The 20,131-nt window shown below is 35.0% G+C and overlaps 1 protein-coding gene across 1 annotated transcript in view; it reads right to left on the bottom strand.

Annotated features, from left to right (window-relative positions):
- Positions 1 to 20,131, bottom strand: part of LOC128211920 (synaptic vesicular amine transporter-like) — a 61,581-nt gene that overhangs the window by 15,919 nt on the left and 25,531 nt on the right. Inside the window, exons 2-4 of the mRNA XM_052917057.1 lie at positions 13,820 to 14,465; positions 3,810 to 4,182; positions 713 to 771 (exon numbers count right to left, since the gene is read on the bottom strand). Coding sequence (XP_052773017.1) covers positions 713 to 771; positions 3,810 to 4,182; positions 13,820 to 13,958 — 571 coding nt within the window. The 5' untranslated portion in view covers positions 13,959 to 14,465. The remainder of the gene's footprint in view (positions 1 to 712; positions 772 to 3,809; positions 4,183 to 13,819; positions 14,466 to 20,131) is intronic.

Raw genomic sequence — 20,131 nt, 5'->3', positions numbered from 1 at the left:
AATTGGCCGATTGGTTAGATCTTTGTTTAAATTTACAATGTTGCGAACGTCATCGTTGTTAACTGTGATATCTTCACTGCTCTGGTACGTTTATGGATACACCTGGGATTTGCTGTATTTCTACCAAGATTTGGGACAGCTGTCTCAGCTGTACTTGTTTATATGTAAATATATGTGCGTCTTATCAAATAGCTCACATTTAAAAGTTAACAATGATGTCGTTAAACACGTTGTTAACTTTGACAGAGTTCTGTACAATCAGCCAGTTGTTAGTTAAGACTGAAGCGAAGTGTCTTGAAATGAGTTTTAAAAGTAAATGCTAATAACACCTTTTCGAAGAAGGCTGTACATTACGTGTGAACCAAAACGTAGTATAAGCAGGTTAAAACAGATGGACGTTGATTAAATGCATGGGGCCAATTGTTCAAGTTAACAACGTTGTTAACGCACTCATCGGTGTTAACTTTTAAATCTATTTGCTCTGAAAGTATAATGGATAATACTGAAATCTGCAGTATTCTAACAATCTAACTCTCATGGCTCTACTTGTTTTATTTAAAAGTATTAGCAAACCATTAAATAGATAACGTTAAAAAGTGTACAACGTTGTCGTAAATTAAGTTTTGAACAATCAATGCAAAGTGTCTTTAAAACAGTCTTCAAAACAAAGGATCACACAGAGAGGTACGGAATAGACGTGATGGCTACTTACTTACTGTAGATGTCATCATAATGAAGAATCCAGTAAACATCGGAATGGTGTACCCTATCCTGAAAAGAGAAAGGCATAATTATATTTCAATGGGTTGTCCGGTTAGCGAAGTGGTAAGTGCACCCGCTTCTCACCTAGGCGATCCGGGTGCGATACCCCGGCCTTGGCACATGTGAGTGTGGTTTGTGGTCATTAAGTTGAACAATCGGTTTTCTGCAGGTAATCCCGTACCTCTCATAACACAACAACACGCTTCCATGCCACTCTTTATGATTAATATAATGTTTTAAAGCTGCACTCTCTCAGATTGAACGTTTTGACAACTTTTTTTGACTTGGAACGAGCCAATTTTTGCAAAATTCCATGGAAACAAGTGATATAAGACAGCTGACAAAAAATTAGATCGCAGATTTTTATATTGAAGTTCAAAAATGTTTTATGCATTTTTTTAAACCGTTAGTAACGGTTTAAGCCATTAAACATTAATTTTCGAACGGAAATATGCAGATCTGCGATCTTATCGTTTGTCATCAATCTTTTATCATTGGTTTACAGATTATTACGCAAAAATTTGCTCTTTCCAAGACAAAAAATAAAAAAAAGTTGTAAAAACGGTAAATCTGTGAGAGTGCAGCTTTAATAACTTATTTCATTTTTTTGCAAACTCAATAAGTTTAAAGTTGTAAACATTTTTGTTTTTTACTACCGGCGAAACATCGTACATTTTTAATGCTGATCGGTACTAAATTTGAATTCAAACTACCAAGTCATACATAGGGAGGTTTCTGTCCTCTAGCGATAGGTTCATGCACCAAAACAGTGTGTGTGTACCACGTGATAAATTACGTCATAAATGCTACGTCGGAAGGCAATATTTTGCTAGAATAAAGTCTTAAAACAAAGATAACTTCGCCATTTCTTCACCATTTTAGATGAAACATAGCGCAGCCTACGCCTCTTACGGAGCTCCACCGTCGGTCTTTAACCAGAGTTTGATTGGGAGTTAAGTTTCTTAAAGCACTTCGACAAAACTTTTCACAATACGGCAGTCTGACGGAGCACTGTCAAAACTTTATTTTGGAAACAGGTTTGTTGAAATGTTTGAGGAAACTAATTACGTAATCAAACTTCGGTAATAAAACGAAGGCGGGGCTCTTTAAGTGCTTTTTATTTTTAAAATGGTGTAGTAAAAGAAAAGTTATCTTTGATTTAAGTCTTCATTTTATAAAAAAATGTTCCCTTCCGACGATGTGACGTAATTTATCACGTGGTATATACACACACTGCAAAAGCCATACAAGTTATGTTCGAGACCAATAAGACCAATAAGGCTCATCGTCGACGGGCGAGCGGAGGGGGGGGGGGGGGGGGGGGCGGGGATGTGGTTACCCCCGCCACTATCTGTACCCATAGATAGAAGCTCTAATCATGTGCGTGTATACTAAATGGCACATGAGCAAAAAGGTCCACTTGCTAGGCATTTTTGTTATCAGAACTTATATTTTATAAGTACTATTTCTTTTTTCTATTTGTATAGCTTTCTCGAATCAATAAAAACATCCTATACCAATCCAGTCAATTGAAACTTGCTGATTAAATAGAACTCTATTCGTTTGTCGTTTTACTCTAGAAGCTGAATACCGAACTACAAGCTTGTAATTGGCGAACTACAAGTTGAATTACTATGTACAATATACAAGCCGAACTACAAGCTGAATACCAAACTACTAGCTTGTAATTCAAATATAATGTAAGCTAATGTATTTGTCAGAACAACAAGATGAATACCCAACTACTAGCTTGTAATTCAAATATAATGTATGCTAATGTATTTGTCCGAACTACAAGATGAATACCAAACTACTAGCTTGTAATTCAAATATTGTGTATGCTGATGTATTTGGTCCGAACTACAAGATGAATACCCAACTACTAGCTTGTAATTCAAATATTATGAATGCTGGTGCAGTTATGGTGAACTACAAGCTGAATACCGATATACAAGCTTGTAATTGGCGAACTACAAGTTAAATTACGATGTACAATGTACAAGCCGATCTACAAGCTGAATACCCAACTACAAGCTTATAATTGGCGAATTACAAGCTGAACTACGATGTACAATTTACAAGCCAACTTCACATACCTCTAGAAATACCACTTACTACCATTTTACATACAGTCTATATACACGCCTAACGAAAACCTCAAAACAGCAGAAATTATTGATTCAAACAACATGCATTACCTTTATTCAGCTGTAGGATTGCGGAAGAAGCCAGTGGCTAATACGTTTCCCATTTCCTATATCAATGTTCATATTTATATAATTATAGAGGAGACATGGAATACATAGGATATTTAAGGAATGAATTGCGGGGTTGATGTCATTATCGGGGTATGAACGCAATTGGGTTGGTCAATGTGTGTGGAGTCCAAAGGACTCAACGCGTACTTTGACCAACCCAATTGCGTTCATATCCCCGATAATGACATCAATCCCGCAATTCATTCCTTATATTTACACCAATAGTTCATTATTTCATTCAAGAATGTTGTTATGCAATGAATTACGATCCGAACATATCCGAAGATGTTGCGTTCATCGATTGATGAACGCAATTCATTTAAGGAATGGAAGTTGAGGTGTAAATATTTGTTTTTGTTTAAGTGTAAGATTGTATTATATTTCACCGAGAGATCTACAAAAGAGTGACGTAGCCACGAGTAAAATATTTACTTTTGTTGTTCACAAGGTGAAATATATTGCGATCTTACACTGAAACAATCATATATTTTTTTATTTACTTTAAAAGTATATTAAGCAGACATCTAATTATAATTTTACAAAATGCTCCAATTTGAATGCGAACATAACGTCATTTCGGAAATGAAGTCGTTAAAATTATGCCCCAGTCTTCTGCGCTCTGACGTCGAATTGGGAACTGAGAGCCGACTAAAATTTCACAAAAAAGTGAAAAATATCAAAGTGATGATTTCACTGTTTGAAACAGTGAAATATCAAATTTTATTTCTCTGATAAATCTATTTTAACCTCATGAAAGCATATAGTAAAATGTCATAAATGAAAGAGTACCTGTTGGTTATTGGCCCCACAAATGGATTGAACAACATTTGAACCAATGCTTTGGAACCAAACATTAATCCTGCTTTCACATTTGCATCGCCATATTCTTCATAGTCGGCCTCCTTCTTTCTCTTCTTCAAAATGGCTTCTGCTGTCAAGTTCTTAACCTTTGTACACTCATAAGGTGAAAGGGGTTCATAATCACTTCCGTTCCATGCAACGTCATTGCCAAACGGTTCCATAGTTTTAATTTGGCTTTTAGTGAACGCATCATCAAAGTTTGTCCTGTTAACACATATAGTATTATATGGTTCCTCTGTGTTATTGCTCGGTACTTTTGAAGCTTCCTCCAGTTTTAGAATGAAGTTTGGTATTATAGGCACTGAAACATAGAGCATAAAGGGTTTGATACTAAGCCAACAAATTCAAATGTGTATAAACAGTGTATGTATACCACGTGGTAAATTGCGTCATAAATGCTACGTCGGAAGGCAATATTTAGCTTCGAATGGTGACTTTAAACAAAGATAACTTTCTTATTTCTTCACCATTTTAAAGGAAAAATGTCTACGCCGCTTACAGAGCCCCGCATGTGGTCTTTTACCAGAGTTTGATTGAGAGTTTAGTTTCTTAAAACACTTCGACAAACTTTTCGCAATACAGTCGTCTGACGGAGCACTGTCAAAACATTATTTTGGAAATAAAACGAAGGCCTGGATCTTTAAGCGACATAGACTGCCCTTTGTTTCATTCAAAATGGTGTACTTAAAGGCAAGTTATTCTATGATTTAAGTCTTCATTTTAAGCAAAACGTTGCCTTCTGACGTAGCATATTGCTATAACCAGGGCCGGTATTCATAAATAATTTTCTTAAGTTAAGTATCATACTTATCATTAAATATAATAACTTAATATTATCTGAAACACTTAATGTGCATTGACTTAATTGAAAATATATTATTTTAAATTAAAATCATTTAAACGTTTCTTTTAGTTTGACTATGGAAAGTCTAAGAAATTGACTTAAGTCAGGAAATTACATAAAACCTTTTATGAATACCGGCCCAAAACATCAGTGTGTTGAAAAAACCCTATTAAGTTCGCTTTCGTATCTATTGCGTATGGCCTAACTTTTCGCGGACTGCGTCAATAATTTACATTTATTTTCAGGGACGAGGCCACAAGTGTTGCGGACATCTAAAAGGCTCAACAACGTCAGATTGACTACTTCTTTGGTCCAGTTTGCGTGCAACAGAGTACGGAAAAATATAATATAGTGTTCTCAGACACGATGGATCATTACGAAACAATGGAGCTTGGATGTTTAATAAAGAACAAATGGAAGTAGAGTAGTTTTGTAAATATCTGTGAGAATTCTTCCCACCAAAAATCTCCTAGCCCAGGACAAAATATTCCCTTTTTAACCAAGCTTCAAAAGCTATTTTGAATGTATTTGAAATGCACAAAATAAATAACTGAATATTTAACTAACAGAGATTCAAACCTTTTGATATCACAGTTCTGCCTTTTTGTGCTATTCCGCAGAACTGTGGGGTTTTCGTTTATCTAAAGTTATCGAAAGAGTTCATATAAACTTTTATATATACATTTGCACTTGATTTTCTGTACGATAAAATTTGCATTCATTTTGCATAAACCCGTCGATCTTTCGGTACCTTAGTAGGTTGAGTTTCGCAAGGAAGACCTGGATTGAAGTTTTTTTTTTAAATCGCTAGACTTAATTAAAAGTTGGTATTTTTTTTGCCATGGCATGAATATGGTAAGTATACATTATCCGCAATTTACATGAGCAGGTGTGCAACGTCACCGAGTCGAATCATTACGTGTTGAAAAGGTGGAGGTAACGTTAGTTAGTGGTGGGATAACGCTTGATCGTGATTGTAAACACGACCAGAGGTAGGAAACATCATAAAATGTAGCGAGAAATTAAAATGTATTTTTACAAGCGAAATGTGGAAAACTACACCTGTTATTATTGATTGCATGTGTGTATTTGATTTCCTCTAGAATATCGCCGTTTCCCACGTCATTCGGGAAAAGCACGATATTTTATATGGCAAGTATGTACCGCGAGCTTTGAAGGTTTAATTTTTTTGTATACAGTTGGAAGTGCTGTCTTAAACTTCACAACATGGAGAACAATAGAAACCTTAAGCAATGCTACAATATACTTTAACTTTAGATAATTCACATATAAAAACATGGGCAACACATGTTAAGATATGAGAATTTTATTTAGATGAGACTTAATGAGATGAGAAACAAGTTATTGCAACATAAAGTTATCACTATCGCTAGAACGACGCTATTTGAATATGGATTTGGATATTCCTGGACATATGGTGGTGCTGGAGACAACGTATGTTTTGTAACACTATTCAAAACAAAACCACTAAAAGACTGTGCATTACAAAGTCTGCAAATTCAAATAAATGCGTTTCCCAAATCAATTTATTGCAGACATCTTAAAAGTTTGCTTAATCATTAGAAATATTTATCTATGGAATTGTCTTATATGTCTCACGAAACATTATCAAACTTCCGTTGTTCTTGTCATGATTTAGTAATTGCAAAGAGCAAAAACAAAGCAATAGATTCAGTGTGCAAAAAATGATTATTGTAGCTCTTAAGTTTTACTGTCCATTTACAGTCGAACCCCGTTGGCTCGAACTCCAAGGGACTGGCGAAAAAAACTCGAGCCCTGGAAAGTTCGAGCCAAGCGGGAATGCTTACGTTATTTTTAAATAAATCGGTCCTTTACATTGAGTTCGAGCCAACGAGGAATTCGAGCCAAGCTAGTTCGAGCCAACGGGGTTCGACTGTTATCTGAAATAGGGCGTGAAACAATCTATTTTGCCAAAAGAAATCATGGTCAAAAAGCTTATTTTTATATTATTTTATGTCTATTTTTAACGTTCTCTTTTAGCACATACTAATCTTTGAATTGATACCAAAATTATGCAGGGGGTCACCATACATTCGAACTTATGTGTGTATCGGTGCCCTAAAAGCTGCACTCTCACAGATTTACCAATTTTACAACTTTTTTGTTGTTTTTTTGTCTTGGAAAGGGCATTTTTTGCGTAAATATCTGCAAACCAATGATATAAGACTGTTGACAAAAGATCAGATCGAAGATTTGCATATTTCCGTTCGAAAATAAATGTTTTATGGCTACTAACGGTTTAAGAAAAATGCATAAAATATCAATTTATGAACTTAAAAATAAAGATCTGCGATCTAATTTTTTGTCAGCAGTCTTAAATAAATGGTTTCCATGGATTTTCGCAAAAGTTGGCTCGCTCGAAGACAAAAAATAAAAAAAGTTGTCGAAATGGTAAATCTGTGAGAGTGCATCTTTAAAACAAAGTCATTGTTAGTCTATATAGGTGATGAGGAAATTATATCACAAAATATAACATTTACTCAGCATTCAACGTTTACAACATTCATAGCTATCATAAATTATACATCACATTTTCGTAGAGAGCAAATTCATGGTCCTTACAGAGATTTTGCATAATTTCATATATATGAGTAAATATGGCATTAGTAGACACTGTCTTTTTAGGTTCGTAATATAGATGCATAGTATACAAATCTACTATTATTTCGTTAAGTTTTTCTCGAATGTGATGACATCAAAGTTTCAAACATTTGTTTTGTTTCCAATGGCAAAAATAAGGATTTAATAATTATTTCTTTAAATTATTATCCTTGGGACAAACATGAAGGAAATGATATTCATTTTCAATGACATTCTTTTGCAGTAAGTGCAAATTCTATCTGTTCTGGGTCTATGATATGCATGAATTTACGAGTACATACATCATTGTTAAGATTTTATTTAGTTATAGTTAATGGTTATAAGTAAGTTAGATTGAACTTAAATTTAAGATTAGAAACTGAGTTTTTTGATTGGCCTGTATATTTAGCTGACCAATAGGCTGAAGGGAATCTCTGAGGCATGAGTAAGAATAAGGATAATATCAATATTTAATACCGGCCCGGTCATTTTTCTGTAAATGCATACTAACAACCCTTTACATGCTTAGTGTTTATGATAATATTTTGTCTCTTTATTCAGCATTTGTTTAAATCTACTAATTGCCTAGAATAAAATCAATAACGGCTGACTGCTGAATTACTAATATATGTATATGGCGGAATTGAATAAAAAAACACAGCTAGTTTGTCAGTTGGACAACATATAATTTCGAACACTAAGTTTGATTATTGTTCAAAATTTCGTCATGCTTATCATGCTTATTTCTAAGTTAAGACACTTAACGAGTTGGAAAACACACACACACACTAATAATTGCTTATATAACAATCGAATTGTTTAATAAAAGAAATCCTTGACAGGGTGAGGAAAATTAACGCTTATTGATTGCAGAGGATAGTCCGGGAGTTTCGGAATTCTCGATACCTTGATGCGATATAGTCTCTAAAAGCCCAGTGGTTTTATGGGATGTTTAAGTGTTTATTATCGAAGACAAAAGCTTCAATGCCATTGTGAACCCACGTTTACAAGACTACTGAACTACAAAAGAAAATCTCTTGGAAAGCCCAACCTAACTATAGCCTAAGTGCGTCATAAAATTGTCGCCAGCGTATCTTCAATGGCAGTTTCAAGCAGTTGCTAATGGTACGGGGTGCAGTTAAATTGCGTTTATTATCTTTGTGTGTGGTGTCGCTTTTACTTTGAATCTAAGAACTGTATATTTCTACAAGTTCTAGACACTGAGGTGATGATGTGTTGGTAGCGACCCATATATTTTGGCATTTAAAATGCCGATGTAGCGTTATTATGGCTTAAAGCGTCCGCCAAACAAGACATTATCTCAAAATAGAATACGCCATATGAATACGTAGTATTGAATTGCCACACAGCAAAATAATTTGTCAAAAAAGTCGTTTTTTTTTGTCGAATCATCTTGATATTCTCAACCATATTTGCACATCGGCAGACAGCAGATATATTTATTTGTCATTGACAAGTTATTTAAAGTATCATCGTTGATGCATTTCTACAGTTTATACTTGATTTTCGAATTGAACGTACATGGCACTATGACTCAGAATATACCCCCCCCCCCCGTTTATTGGTGATTCAACCGTTGTAATTACATAATTATGTATAATAGTGCACCGTAACCTTCCTAGATTATGCGGTTGTGGTTTGTTTATACGGCATTCCAGTACAAATACTTATAGCAAAAGGATACCATCCAAAATTCGAAATCGCCGCCTGAACCCAAAAGAAAGTAGTGTATTTCATTTGCATAAATAATAATAATAATAATAATAATAATAATAATAATAATAATAATAATAATACTTTTTAAATAATACTAAAACTAATACTACTACTAATAATAATAATAAATTGAATATTACTACTTATACTGCTACTGCTACTGCTACTACTACTACTACTACTACCTACTGCTACTGCGACTACTACTACGACTACTACAACTACTACTACTACTACTACTACTACTACTACTACTACTACTACTACTACTACTACTACTACTACTACTACTACTACTACTACTACTACTACTACTACTACTACTACTACAACTACTACTACTTCTACTACAACAACTACTACTACTACTACTACTACTACTACTACTACTACTACTACTACTACTACTACTACTACTACTACTACTACTGCTACTACTACTGCTACTGCTACTGCTACTGCTACTGCTGCTACTGCTGCTGCTGCTACTGCTACTGCTACTGCTACTACTGCTGCTGCTGCTGCTGCTGTTGCTACTACTACAACTACTACTACTACTACTTCTACTACTACCACATACAACTACTACATACTACTACTATTGCTACTGCTACTACTACTACTACTACTACTACTACTACTACCACTACCACTACCACCACCACCACCACTACCACTACCACTACCACTACTACTACTACTACTACTACTACTACTACTACTACTACTAATAATAATAATAATAATGATATTATTAGTACAATCATTAACACCATTCTTAAATTTGTGTGTTCATTTGAATGATTTTTGTACGAGAAACACAAGCCAGTGTCAAATACAATATTGTTCCAACATGAAACTGGCTTGCATCCAACGTAGAAAAATGGGTTAATTAATCAGGTATATGGAGTTAATGGGAAACACCATAAAGTTGATATTGGTATGACATTTCATCTGGAATATTTTGAAAATGCAGAAATGTCAAATAAATATCTATTGAAATCTGTGGTACAATATTTGCATTGAATCAGAAAACCAACGACCACAGTCCGATAAATAACAATAAAGGTCGTTTTAGCAAGCTACCACGAACACTTCAGCGGGCTCCAATAACAGCGATGTTGAAATACGGTTACCGGTAATTGAACAGTTATTGGCAGATGCTTTCTGAACCCGAGCTGCAGAGAGAAATCGGATCCAAATTGGCAGCAATAAAAAATCTTATTATTTTAAATCTGAAAAGAAATCATGGAAGTGTTGGTGCTCGTAAAATTGTTAGCTTTTCATTTGTTTTATCAATGGCAGATTGATTTTAGTAGGAGAATATTTTGACATTGATAGAGTGTTTAAATAAGATAAATCATTGCTTTTAGCCTTATCGTATTATTATTTTTTCACTGCAATAACAGTAATTGTAGTTAAAGCAGTGCATTTGTGAGGTGATGTCGATAGATTGATAGACTTTATACAGCAGATATAGCATAAATAAATGGTTATAATAAGTTTAATCAAAACCGAGACGGATTTTGTCAACGATAATTGTTATTCAAACCTTTGATGATGCTGTTAAAAGCGGGTAAATCCGAAACAAGACTAATGCTGTCAAAGTTAACTCTTATTCAAACCGAGACTGATGCTGTAAATAAGCAGTTTTATTCAAAACGCGACTTATACTGTCAATTAACAGTTGGATACAAACCGAGACTTATGCTGTCAATAAACCGAGGTTGATATGTTCTTACTTCCGGTATATTTTGAGCTTCTGAATGGTAGCTTTTCTAGAACCTATTTTCAAACTAATTTCTGTTTGTGTTTTTCTTCTCATGTTAATATATAATCATTAAAGGATGACTTAATTTGAGAACTTTGAGTCATAAAAAGGTGAACTAAAGAGTTTGTACAGATATGTTCCCTGAAGATTAATAAAAGTGGCATTAAAAGATGGACAAACAGTTGCGTAAATGTCACATAAAAAAACCAAGCACGATGATTTTGGGATCAGCGTTACTAATTTGTGTTGATGAAGGTTGTCATTCAATATCACTCTTGAAATGATTCTAATTTCTCACATATTGTACCACTGGTTTTCTGTAAAGTTCAAGTTTATTCCACAGTGGCTTGACGACAAGTTCCCATAAAAGTCTTATGAAATCAATTCAACTACCCAAAATTATATTTTACACATACCTGAACATGTATATCATCGATGTAAAAAGTGACAAATTTCAAAAGCCTATACTGTCAAATAAAATGTATAGGGTATAGGATACTTTTTTGTCAACTCTCATTTTATGTTTAGGGCAATGTATTATATTGATGAACATCTTGGTTACAGAGTTGTATTTCGGGATTTATAATTATTTTCTGAACAATATTTTATCCCATTATCTTTTCGAAAGACAATATAGTACTAGCAACTTTAATTAATGGACTATTTTCTGCTGTGCCGCCCGCCTGAAGTCTGACCGCAATTTTCCCAAATAGGCAGCTTTTTCTCGTGAATTTATCATGGCATTTTCTCCAGTCGCTCTAATAGCAGAGCTGTTAACCGTCTAATTTTGTTGTGATTTGTAAATCCCTGTTTCCTCTATATTCGATTAAAGGAGGCGGCATTGACAGTTGTTTGATGACACAGACAAAGTTATGGTTCAAGTAACAACTTGTAATTTTGTTACATTTAACATCACTTTTGTATATTGTTTAGGAAATGTTTTGGCTAAATATTTATGTGAAAATATGATGCTTGTGTTATAAAAAAATAATGCCACTCTTTATTAATTTCTCCGTTGTATGGAAATGTTAAAACCAGAGTTATAACTCTTCACTCGTCCTTTAAAATATTGCCAGATTACAAAAGATGATATGCCATATATATTGCAAACTTTATAAATTATGTAAGGCTTTTTACTCGAAATTAATTCATATTTGACAGATAAATGACAAATGGACTACTATAAAGATTATATGAAATGTGTGGCAATATTTTATATTTGTTTATGCATGACTTGCTACCACTATTGTGTAATTCTCTGGTGTAATTGTATTTTGGGACGATGAACTATTATGAATATTATGTTATTGGATATAAATCAAAGACGTAAAAGGTAGTTCTAGTGTGTGTTTAATGCACCAGTCAATTGTAACAACGCCCCCCCCCCAGGTCCGGGGAATAGCGGGGGCTTTAAATTCCGGTCCAGCCAATCCCAGGTAATATCTCCGTCCTGCGGGGACAAACAGTTGGTAAAATTGCCACCAAATGCCCCCGCATCCTGGGGACATACTAGGTAAGTACTTCAGGCCCATTCCTCGCTATTTTCGGCGCGAAACCAAAATCACCGCATTCACACGGTATTGTGGTGACACATGAAAGGTAAAAACACGGCCCATTTCCCCCCGTTATCCCCGGTATATCCCCGGACCTGAGGGGGTCGTGGTAACAATTGACTGGTGCATAAAAAACCACTACGGTAATGGATTGTGCTTAGAAAAGTAATGGTACATGAGTAGCTCTTACTAAAACCATTCCAAACGTTATTACTTGTGTGTGCTATTTTGAAGAGTCTTATCTTATATCAAGAATGGTTAAAATGACACTCTTATTCAAATCCAATACATAAATTTTGACTGGAAACCCTTTAACTACTTACAATAAATGCAGTTATGGAAAATATTAACTACTAATAACAAGAATGTAACCGTGAATTTAATAGCAGAAAGTGCAAAAATATTAAATGATTGGTGAATGCTAAAAGATTTACTGTGGTCTACTATAGTCTGATAAGGTAGAAATACCGTGTTTTATGTTCATTTCTTTCAAATCAAACTCAGTATCCTTCATAAGAACCATTGTTTTCGACATTAATTCAATCCTTTTGGAATATTAAAACAATATTATTAATTGTGGTAAATCTGATTTGGGAATAATATCAGTAATTAATATTTTCCATAAACGCATTATTTAGTAAGTAATTAAAGGTCCACCAGTCAAACCTGATGTTTGTTATACAGTCGAAACTCGTTGGCTCGATATCTCATGGCTCGATATCCTCGTTGGCTCGAACCAGATTAAAAGGACCGATTTTTGTTTACTCTTTGTTCATATAATATTCGATCGGATGGCTCGATATCACTGTACATGTGTATGCATTGATTTTAAATAAGAGTGTCACTTTTAGAGTATTAAAGATGTGAAAGTTAACAACGGTCCAAGTAACAACGCTGTTAACTTTAACAATTTTCTGAACAATTGGCCCAGTGTATTATATAGAAGATATGATAGCCCCTCGCCTTTTCGCTGACTGAATGTAAGACTCCTACTTTAAAACGGGTATTCATAGATGACTTTGTACGACTTCAAGCCCCAATTTCTCGAAACTTTTTAAGCTTAACAGCCTTAAGTAGCTTATTTCAATTAGCCAAAATGCATACTTTAATTGAATCTTGATAAATGAAAAATGGTTAAATGTGATTTTCGTAGTGATAATTCCTATCCAAAGTATAAAACCTCTTGAAGAAGTTAATATTACGTAATTTATTATAAACCAAAAATAGTGAGCTTAGTTTAATTCTGTTATAAGGGACTTAAGAAGTGTCGAGAAATCGGGGTCAGGTAAGAGTTTCATACGCTTGTAACATTGTAGTTGACAATGTGTTATTATAAAGTAAAAAAAAAAACACACAAAAAACAACACACTTAAAACATTTAAAATATATGTAACAAAATAAAGGCACTTACCGACAGTTGTTAGAAGCATATTATCCAGGAAAATCGCAATAAATACGATGAACAGAATCAATCGTCTCGACCCCCTACAACTGATAATATACTCCTTACACGCCTTGATTCGACTCGTTGTTCCGTCGATGAACGTCATTTTGTCAATACGTCACGTTTCCGTTGACTCGTAACGTTTGATTCCTCCGTTAATTCACCGTTTTCACCCCCTTATTATAAACGCCGTTTGTTTTATAAGCCAGTAAGCTGGCGAAGTCTATACTATCTCTGTCCCATGATAAAATCACAGACAATAAAATCTCATTCCCTCCTTTAGAAGTGCTGTTTTTTATTAAAACATTCCTAATTTTTCTTCCATTATCGCTATTTTTACGATGGCATTGTCGTCATGATTCCAGAACAGCTAAAACAGCTATTATATTTGCTAATCGAGACGCGCTATTTCAAGGCATTGGTTAAACTGCTCCGCAATGTTTATTAATTGGAAGGTCCTATTCCAATGCGCCTGACTAACTGTGATTTCTTCTTCCCCAATGTCACCTTCGGCTAGCTGGTCCGTTAATGGACAACTCACGATCGTGCGTTATTGAAGAACCAGCGCGGATCTTTGATGCTAGGGAATGGCGATCCTTAATGCATAGGATAACTGAAACAAAAATATAAATATAAAAAATATTATTTCTGCCACCTCAGATATTAAGTAGATCCAAATATTTGGCAGCACTAGGGATTGGTGATCATTGGATAACTGAAATAAAAATGTAAACAGTATAAGAATATTATTCTTCCTCCCCTGATAAGTAGGTCCAAATATTTGGCCATGCTTAGAATCCTTTACCGCTAAAGATACAATAATACCCGTATGTAAAAAAAGGAATTAAAATACATTTTGTTAAACTACGTTGGGAGCAAAAGCATCTATCATGGCCGTGGGGTATCTATTATTTCGTTAATGAGTAATTTTAAAGAGCTTTAAGCTTGCTAGAAGTCGGCGAATTTAAGATATGGAAACTAAACCAAAATAAAATACGCCATGCTGTACATAGTTGAATAGCGTGTGTGTCTACGTATGTAAAAATCCGTATGCGATGCCGAAGTGCTCTTTTTGAAAAGTCTTTGTGATATGTTTATCGCACTGTTAAACAGAGGATAGTGATCCTTTAATTCAAGATCCGAGGTCTAGTGGTATCACACTTGACTGTCAATCCAGGGGCGAAGGTTCGATTCCCCGCCGCGCCACTACATGAAAAATACGAGACAGTCGTCTTTCTTGCGGGACGTTAAATGGGGGTTCCCTGTGATAGTGCTATTCACTAGAGCACGTTAAGAACCAGGGTAGCTATAACAATGGTTACATTCTGCCTGAGCACTATGCTCCGAAAACCGAACAGGCTTATCGGAGTTCTCGCCGGATGGGCCTTAAAGCTGCACTCTCACAGATTGAACGTTTAGACAACTTAGTTTTTTTGTCTTCAAACGACCCAATTTTTGCGAAAATCTATGGAAAACCGTTAAATAGGACTGCTGTAAAAAAATGATCGCAGATTTGTATATATTCAGTTCAAAAAATGATGTTTTATGCATTTTTCTGAAACCGTTAGTAACGGTTTAGGCCATAAAACATTAATCTTAGAACGGAAATATGAAAATCTACGATCTGATTTTTGTCATCACTCTTATATCATTGGTTTGCAGATATTGACGCAAATATTTGCTCTTCATAAGACAACAAATAAAAAAAGTTGTAAAAATGCTAAATCTGTGAGAGTGAGGCTTTAGAATAAACGTACACACCCTGTAATTCAGCAGATCAGCGTAATCCAGAAAACATGCACTAAAACCTTAAAATAGGCGATTGGCCTTTCAAATTTATGTATTCATCCGATTTCATCATATACAATGAAAAATAGAACAAGATATTTTAAACGATGCTAAAATACACAATGCGTCGTTGAAAGAATAAGCTAACGAGAACTACATTTCCTAAATGGTCTATGATATCACAACATGGGATTGCAGTCAATCTGTTATAGAAGTGTGCCAAACATGATACCTATTAAAGACCGTGTTTTCGCAACTCTAGTCAACAACATCACGATGTCAATAGCATCACCTGCTAATTGGTTACATTTTCCACACTTTGAGAACAACAACTCGAACACCTTGTTTCTGAAAATGACGTAGATTTGATTGTGTGCTGGGATTTAAGTCAAATCAAACAGCGTTTATTCACCCATACACTAATATATGTCAAATGAGGTTTAACGTATATGCAATGTTAAGGTGATTCTCGTATTTATAATCAATCTAACAAACATAAGTTTTGAGTACAAAACCTTTAACTACCAACTAAGTAATGACTTTACGGGAAATTATTACTAGTATTACTATATGATAGCTGAAAACGCACAAATATTAAATGACTAGTGGTCCTAAAAGATTAACGGAGATCAACGACCGTTCCATAAGGTAGAAATACCGTGATTTCTGCATCCTTCATAAGAACCATTGTTTTCGATATTTATTCCTCCTTTTCGGAAAATGTGAAAACAATGTATTAATTGTGGTACTGCTTATTTTGGAGTAAGAGTGCATCTTTAAAGCAACGCAAAAAGTTTCTAACTCATAGAGAGAATATAGAGTTGTCCGGAAATGAGCGCATTTGCTAAAAAATAATGGAAAAATAATTGTTATATGACTTAAAATCTTATCGGAGCACTCGCCGAAAGGGCCGACTTCGAAAATCAATACATTCAAAAAGAACAAAAACATTGGCTAGCACACTTGTTTCTCACCAAGGAGCCCCAGGCGGGTCTTATTCCCGACCCGGTCAATAATGAGTTTGCTTGATGGCCACCAAGCTGGACAAGTGGATTTTCTCCGGGTTCCCTGGTTTCCACCCCCTCCCCTCTTTACAATTTATATAAATTAAATAAACTTACTCTATGAGTACAATCTGATGCTCTACCGTATTTGCTGGACAATGGGGGATTGGGAATTGGTCCAAAATCATAAACGATAATGTCATCTCGATCAATTATCGGATATGTCATCGAAAACCAGAGGTCAAATTAACAACTAACTACATTTGAATGTTAATAAGTGTACTGCATTATATTTTGTTGAAAGAAAATTCTTATGATGTAATTTTTTGATATGGAATTTTTTTTCCAAACACAAGCTTGATTTTTTGTTAGTTAAATATATCTGAGATATAATAATTTAAATACATAGCATTGCCTGCCCTTTGTTTCATTTAATCTGGTGAAGAAAAATAAATTTATCTTTGTTTAAGTCTTCATTTGAAGCAAAAGAATGCCTTCCGACGTAGCATTTATGGCGTAATTTATCACGTGGTTCACACACACTGGCTAGGGAACATTGACACTGTAGCACATATCATTGCTACCAATGGACTTGTCTACATTAAACAGTTTGGATCCATGCTGTACGAAAGACCGGTTGAGACTTTTCAAATTGTTTGTCACGATTTTCCTATTCACAAATTTACGATTTTCAACTACACGATTTTATCATTTCGACTGCGCGATTCACACGAATTCAAGATTTCATGATATTAACTTCACATTTCCAACTACATAATATCACGAATTCATGGTTTTGCTGTTTCAACTCTAATTGCAATCATGAAGTTGAAATCGTGAATTAGTGAAGAAAAAATCATAAAATATTGAATTTGAAAAAAGTGTCATCTCCGGTCTTTCGAAATCGCGTTATCATGAAGATGAAATCGTGAATATGTAAAAAAAGAAATCATAAAATATTGAATTTGAAAAAAAAGTCATCCCGGTCTTTCGAAAAGATGATTCTCTTATGCATCTCCCTTTTCGGAATGTATTCATACAGCACGAAAATTCAATGTCAACGACCGTCTACAAGTAATTAGCTGTCTCATCATGTTCCCCCCAAAATCAGTAAAGATATGCTGGATCGTAATGGGACGTCATATCGCCCACTACGGCCCCCACTTTTAGCAATGCAAGAATCAGTGCTCGCTTTTGTCGTAAGTACTCTAATCATCGAATCGATTATACAAACACTTTCTAATTGTTGTATTGGCTTATAATGTTATCTTGCCGTCAAAGGATCTAATGGGAATACAAGTCAATTCCAAGTACAAAGACAACAGAGGCCAGACAATGCACCCGATAGCTACAAAACAAACACAGCCCATGGTTCAGCTGTAAAACAATATTTGGATCTGTTATTGATTCCACTTTTTGTACATCATACATTCTAATTATGAATGCTTTTATTCAATTTAAAATGCTTTATGTGCAATGTTTGTCCTATGAAGTTGTTTAAGCATTGTCAATGATGAAGAGATAGTTATTCAAATGTTACTACATCATTTTATATTGAGCCTCATTCTGTAAAAATAGTTGTACTTTTGTTTTAAAAAATGACAAGAATAAAGCCATTCGTGACAGAGAGCGTTGGTTCAACAATATCGCTTCCGTCCGGTTGTTGACTTAGATAAAGATATCAGATTTCATGTTTATTTTTGTTAAATGTTAAATGCGAAATGTGGCTTTTTCTTCACCTCTCGCCCAGGAGATTGTTCGATCCTCAAAACCTGGGGTACATTATCTCTCAAAATGAACACCATTGCCGGTTTCTTCAAGTGATATTATTTACTCTCTTCGCTGTCGAGTTCATTCGGAGCACATCGGCCATTTTCCATAGGTGGTTGTATAAGTTTATTTATACCCGCACTCGGGCCTTGCCAGTTCGGCGAGTGTCCGTTAAGATTGTTAGTCATTTTAGGTTTTTGGAGCATAGTGCACAGACAGAATGTAGCCCTGGCTAGAGCTACCCCGGTTCTTTAACGTGCACCAGAGTATAGCACGGTCACACTGGACCCCCCATTTAAACGTCCCTTTCAGAAGACGATCAGTATTTTTTTAGTGGTGCGACAGGGAAATCGAACCTAAAACACTTGGATTGAGAGTCAAGTGTGTTACCACTAGACCATGGATCCGCCATTTTCCGTCGAAAACAATCTGTGTTTTTTTTGACGGTTAACAATGTCGGAATCCTTTATATTTAACTACGCAGCAAGTAGATCGCGTAGTAATCTTACTTTAGCAGTTAAGTCTAAGGAATTTACTCTTATGAATCTTGATTATTTATGCAATACAACATTTCACTGGGTATCAATTTTAACTAAGTTATATAAATAACACGCTTTAACTCTAAAACTAATATTCATAATGTAAACAACTACTTTCCCGATGCACCGGCAACTATCCGATATTGTTTTCGGTGTTTTCCTAAGTAACTGAGTATAAACCAAACCAACTTTCAGGCCAACCCTCTGTAGCGTGTACATTTCAAACAAACAACTCTTTTGAATGATCCACAAACCTCTTTATAAAAAATAGAATTTCCCGCCATGTGTTTGCAAATAAAGACTAAAGTCTAAGCACCATTGCATGTAATTTATGTTCTTGCGTCAAACATACATAGGTCGTAGAGAGCATAACTATTTTGGCAAATTGAATGGCACAATCTTACCAAACGTGAACAAATCGCTGGTGAATATTCAAACAATATATATCTGACAACTCCCTGTCCCTCACACCTGTCATTACATTGCCCATCCTCCCAACACAAAAATGGCCGCCACGCGTGTACAAAACGTCAGTCTAAATATCATTTAACTATGAGATGGGTACTTTTCATTCAAGCAAACATAGTTCAAACCCATACTTAATGTAAGGCATGTAACATGAATACCAATATGCTACAGGTAAAGTTTCATTTCAATGTTTAAATATCTTTTAAATTTTCAACGACAGCTTTTTTCAAGCATAATGTTATTTATGATCTAAATTAACAAAAATACTATAAAAATACTACTACTGCTACTGCTACTGCTACTACTACTGCTACTGCTACTGCTACTGCTGCTGCTTCTGCTGCTGCTGCTACTGCTACTGCTGCGGCTACTACCACTTTTACTACTACTACCACTACTTCTACTACTTCTACTACTACTACTACTACTACTGCTACTGCTACTGCTGCTGCTACTGCTACTGCTACTGCTACTACTACTACTACTACTACTACTACTACTACTACTGCTACTTCCAGTCTACCACTCCAACTACTACACTACTACTACTACTACCACTACTACTTCTACTACTACTACCACTACTACTACTACTACTACTACTACTACTACTACTACTACTACCACTACTACTTCTACTACTACTACTACTACTTCTACTACTACTACTACAACTACTACTACTACTACTACTACCACCACCACCACCA

This window comes from Mya arenaria, chromosome 12, assembly GCF_026914265.1.
Source record: "Mya arenaria isolate MELC-2E11 chromosome 12, ASM2691426v1".
NCBI lineage: Eukaryota > Metazoa > Mollusca > Bivalvia > Myida > Myidae > Mya > Mya arenaria.
Note: the sequence above shows the minus strand (reverse complement) of the source record. Positions and strands in the feature narration are given on the sequence as shown.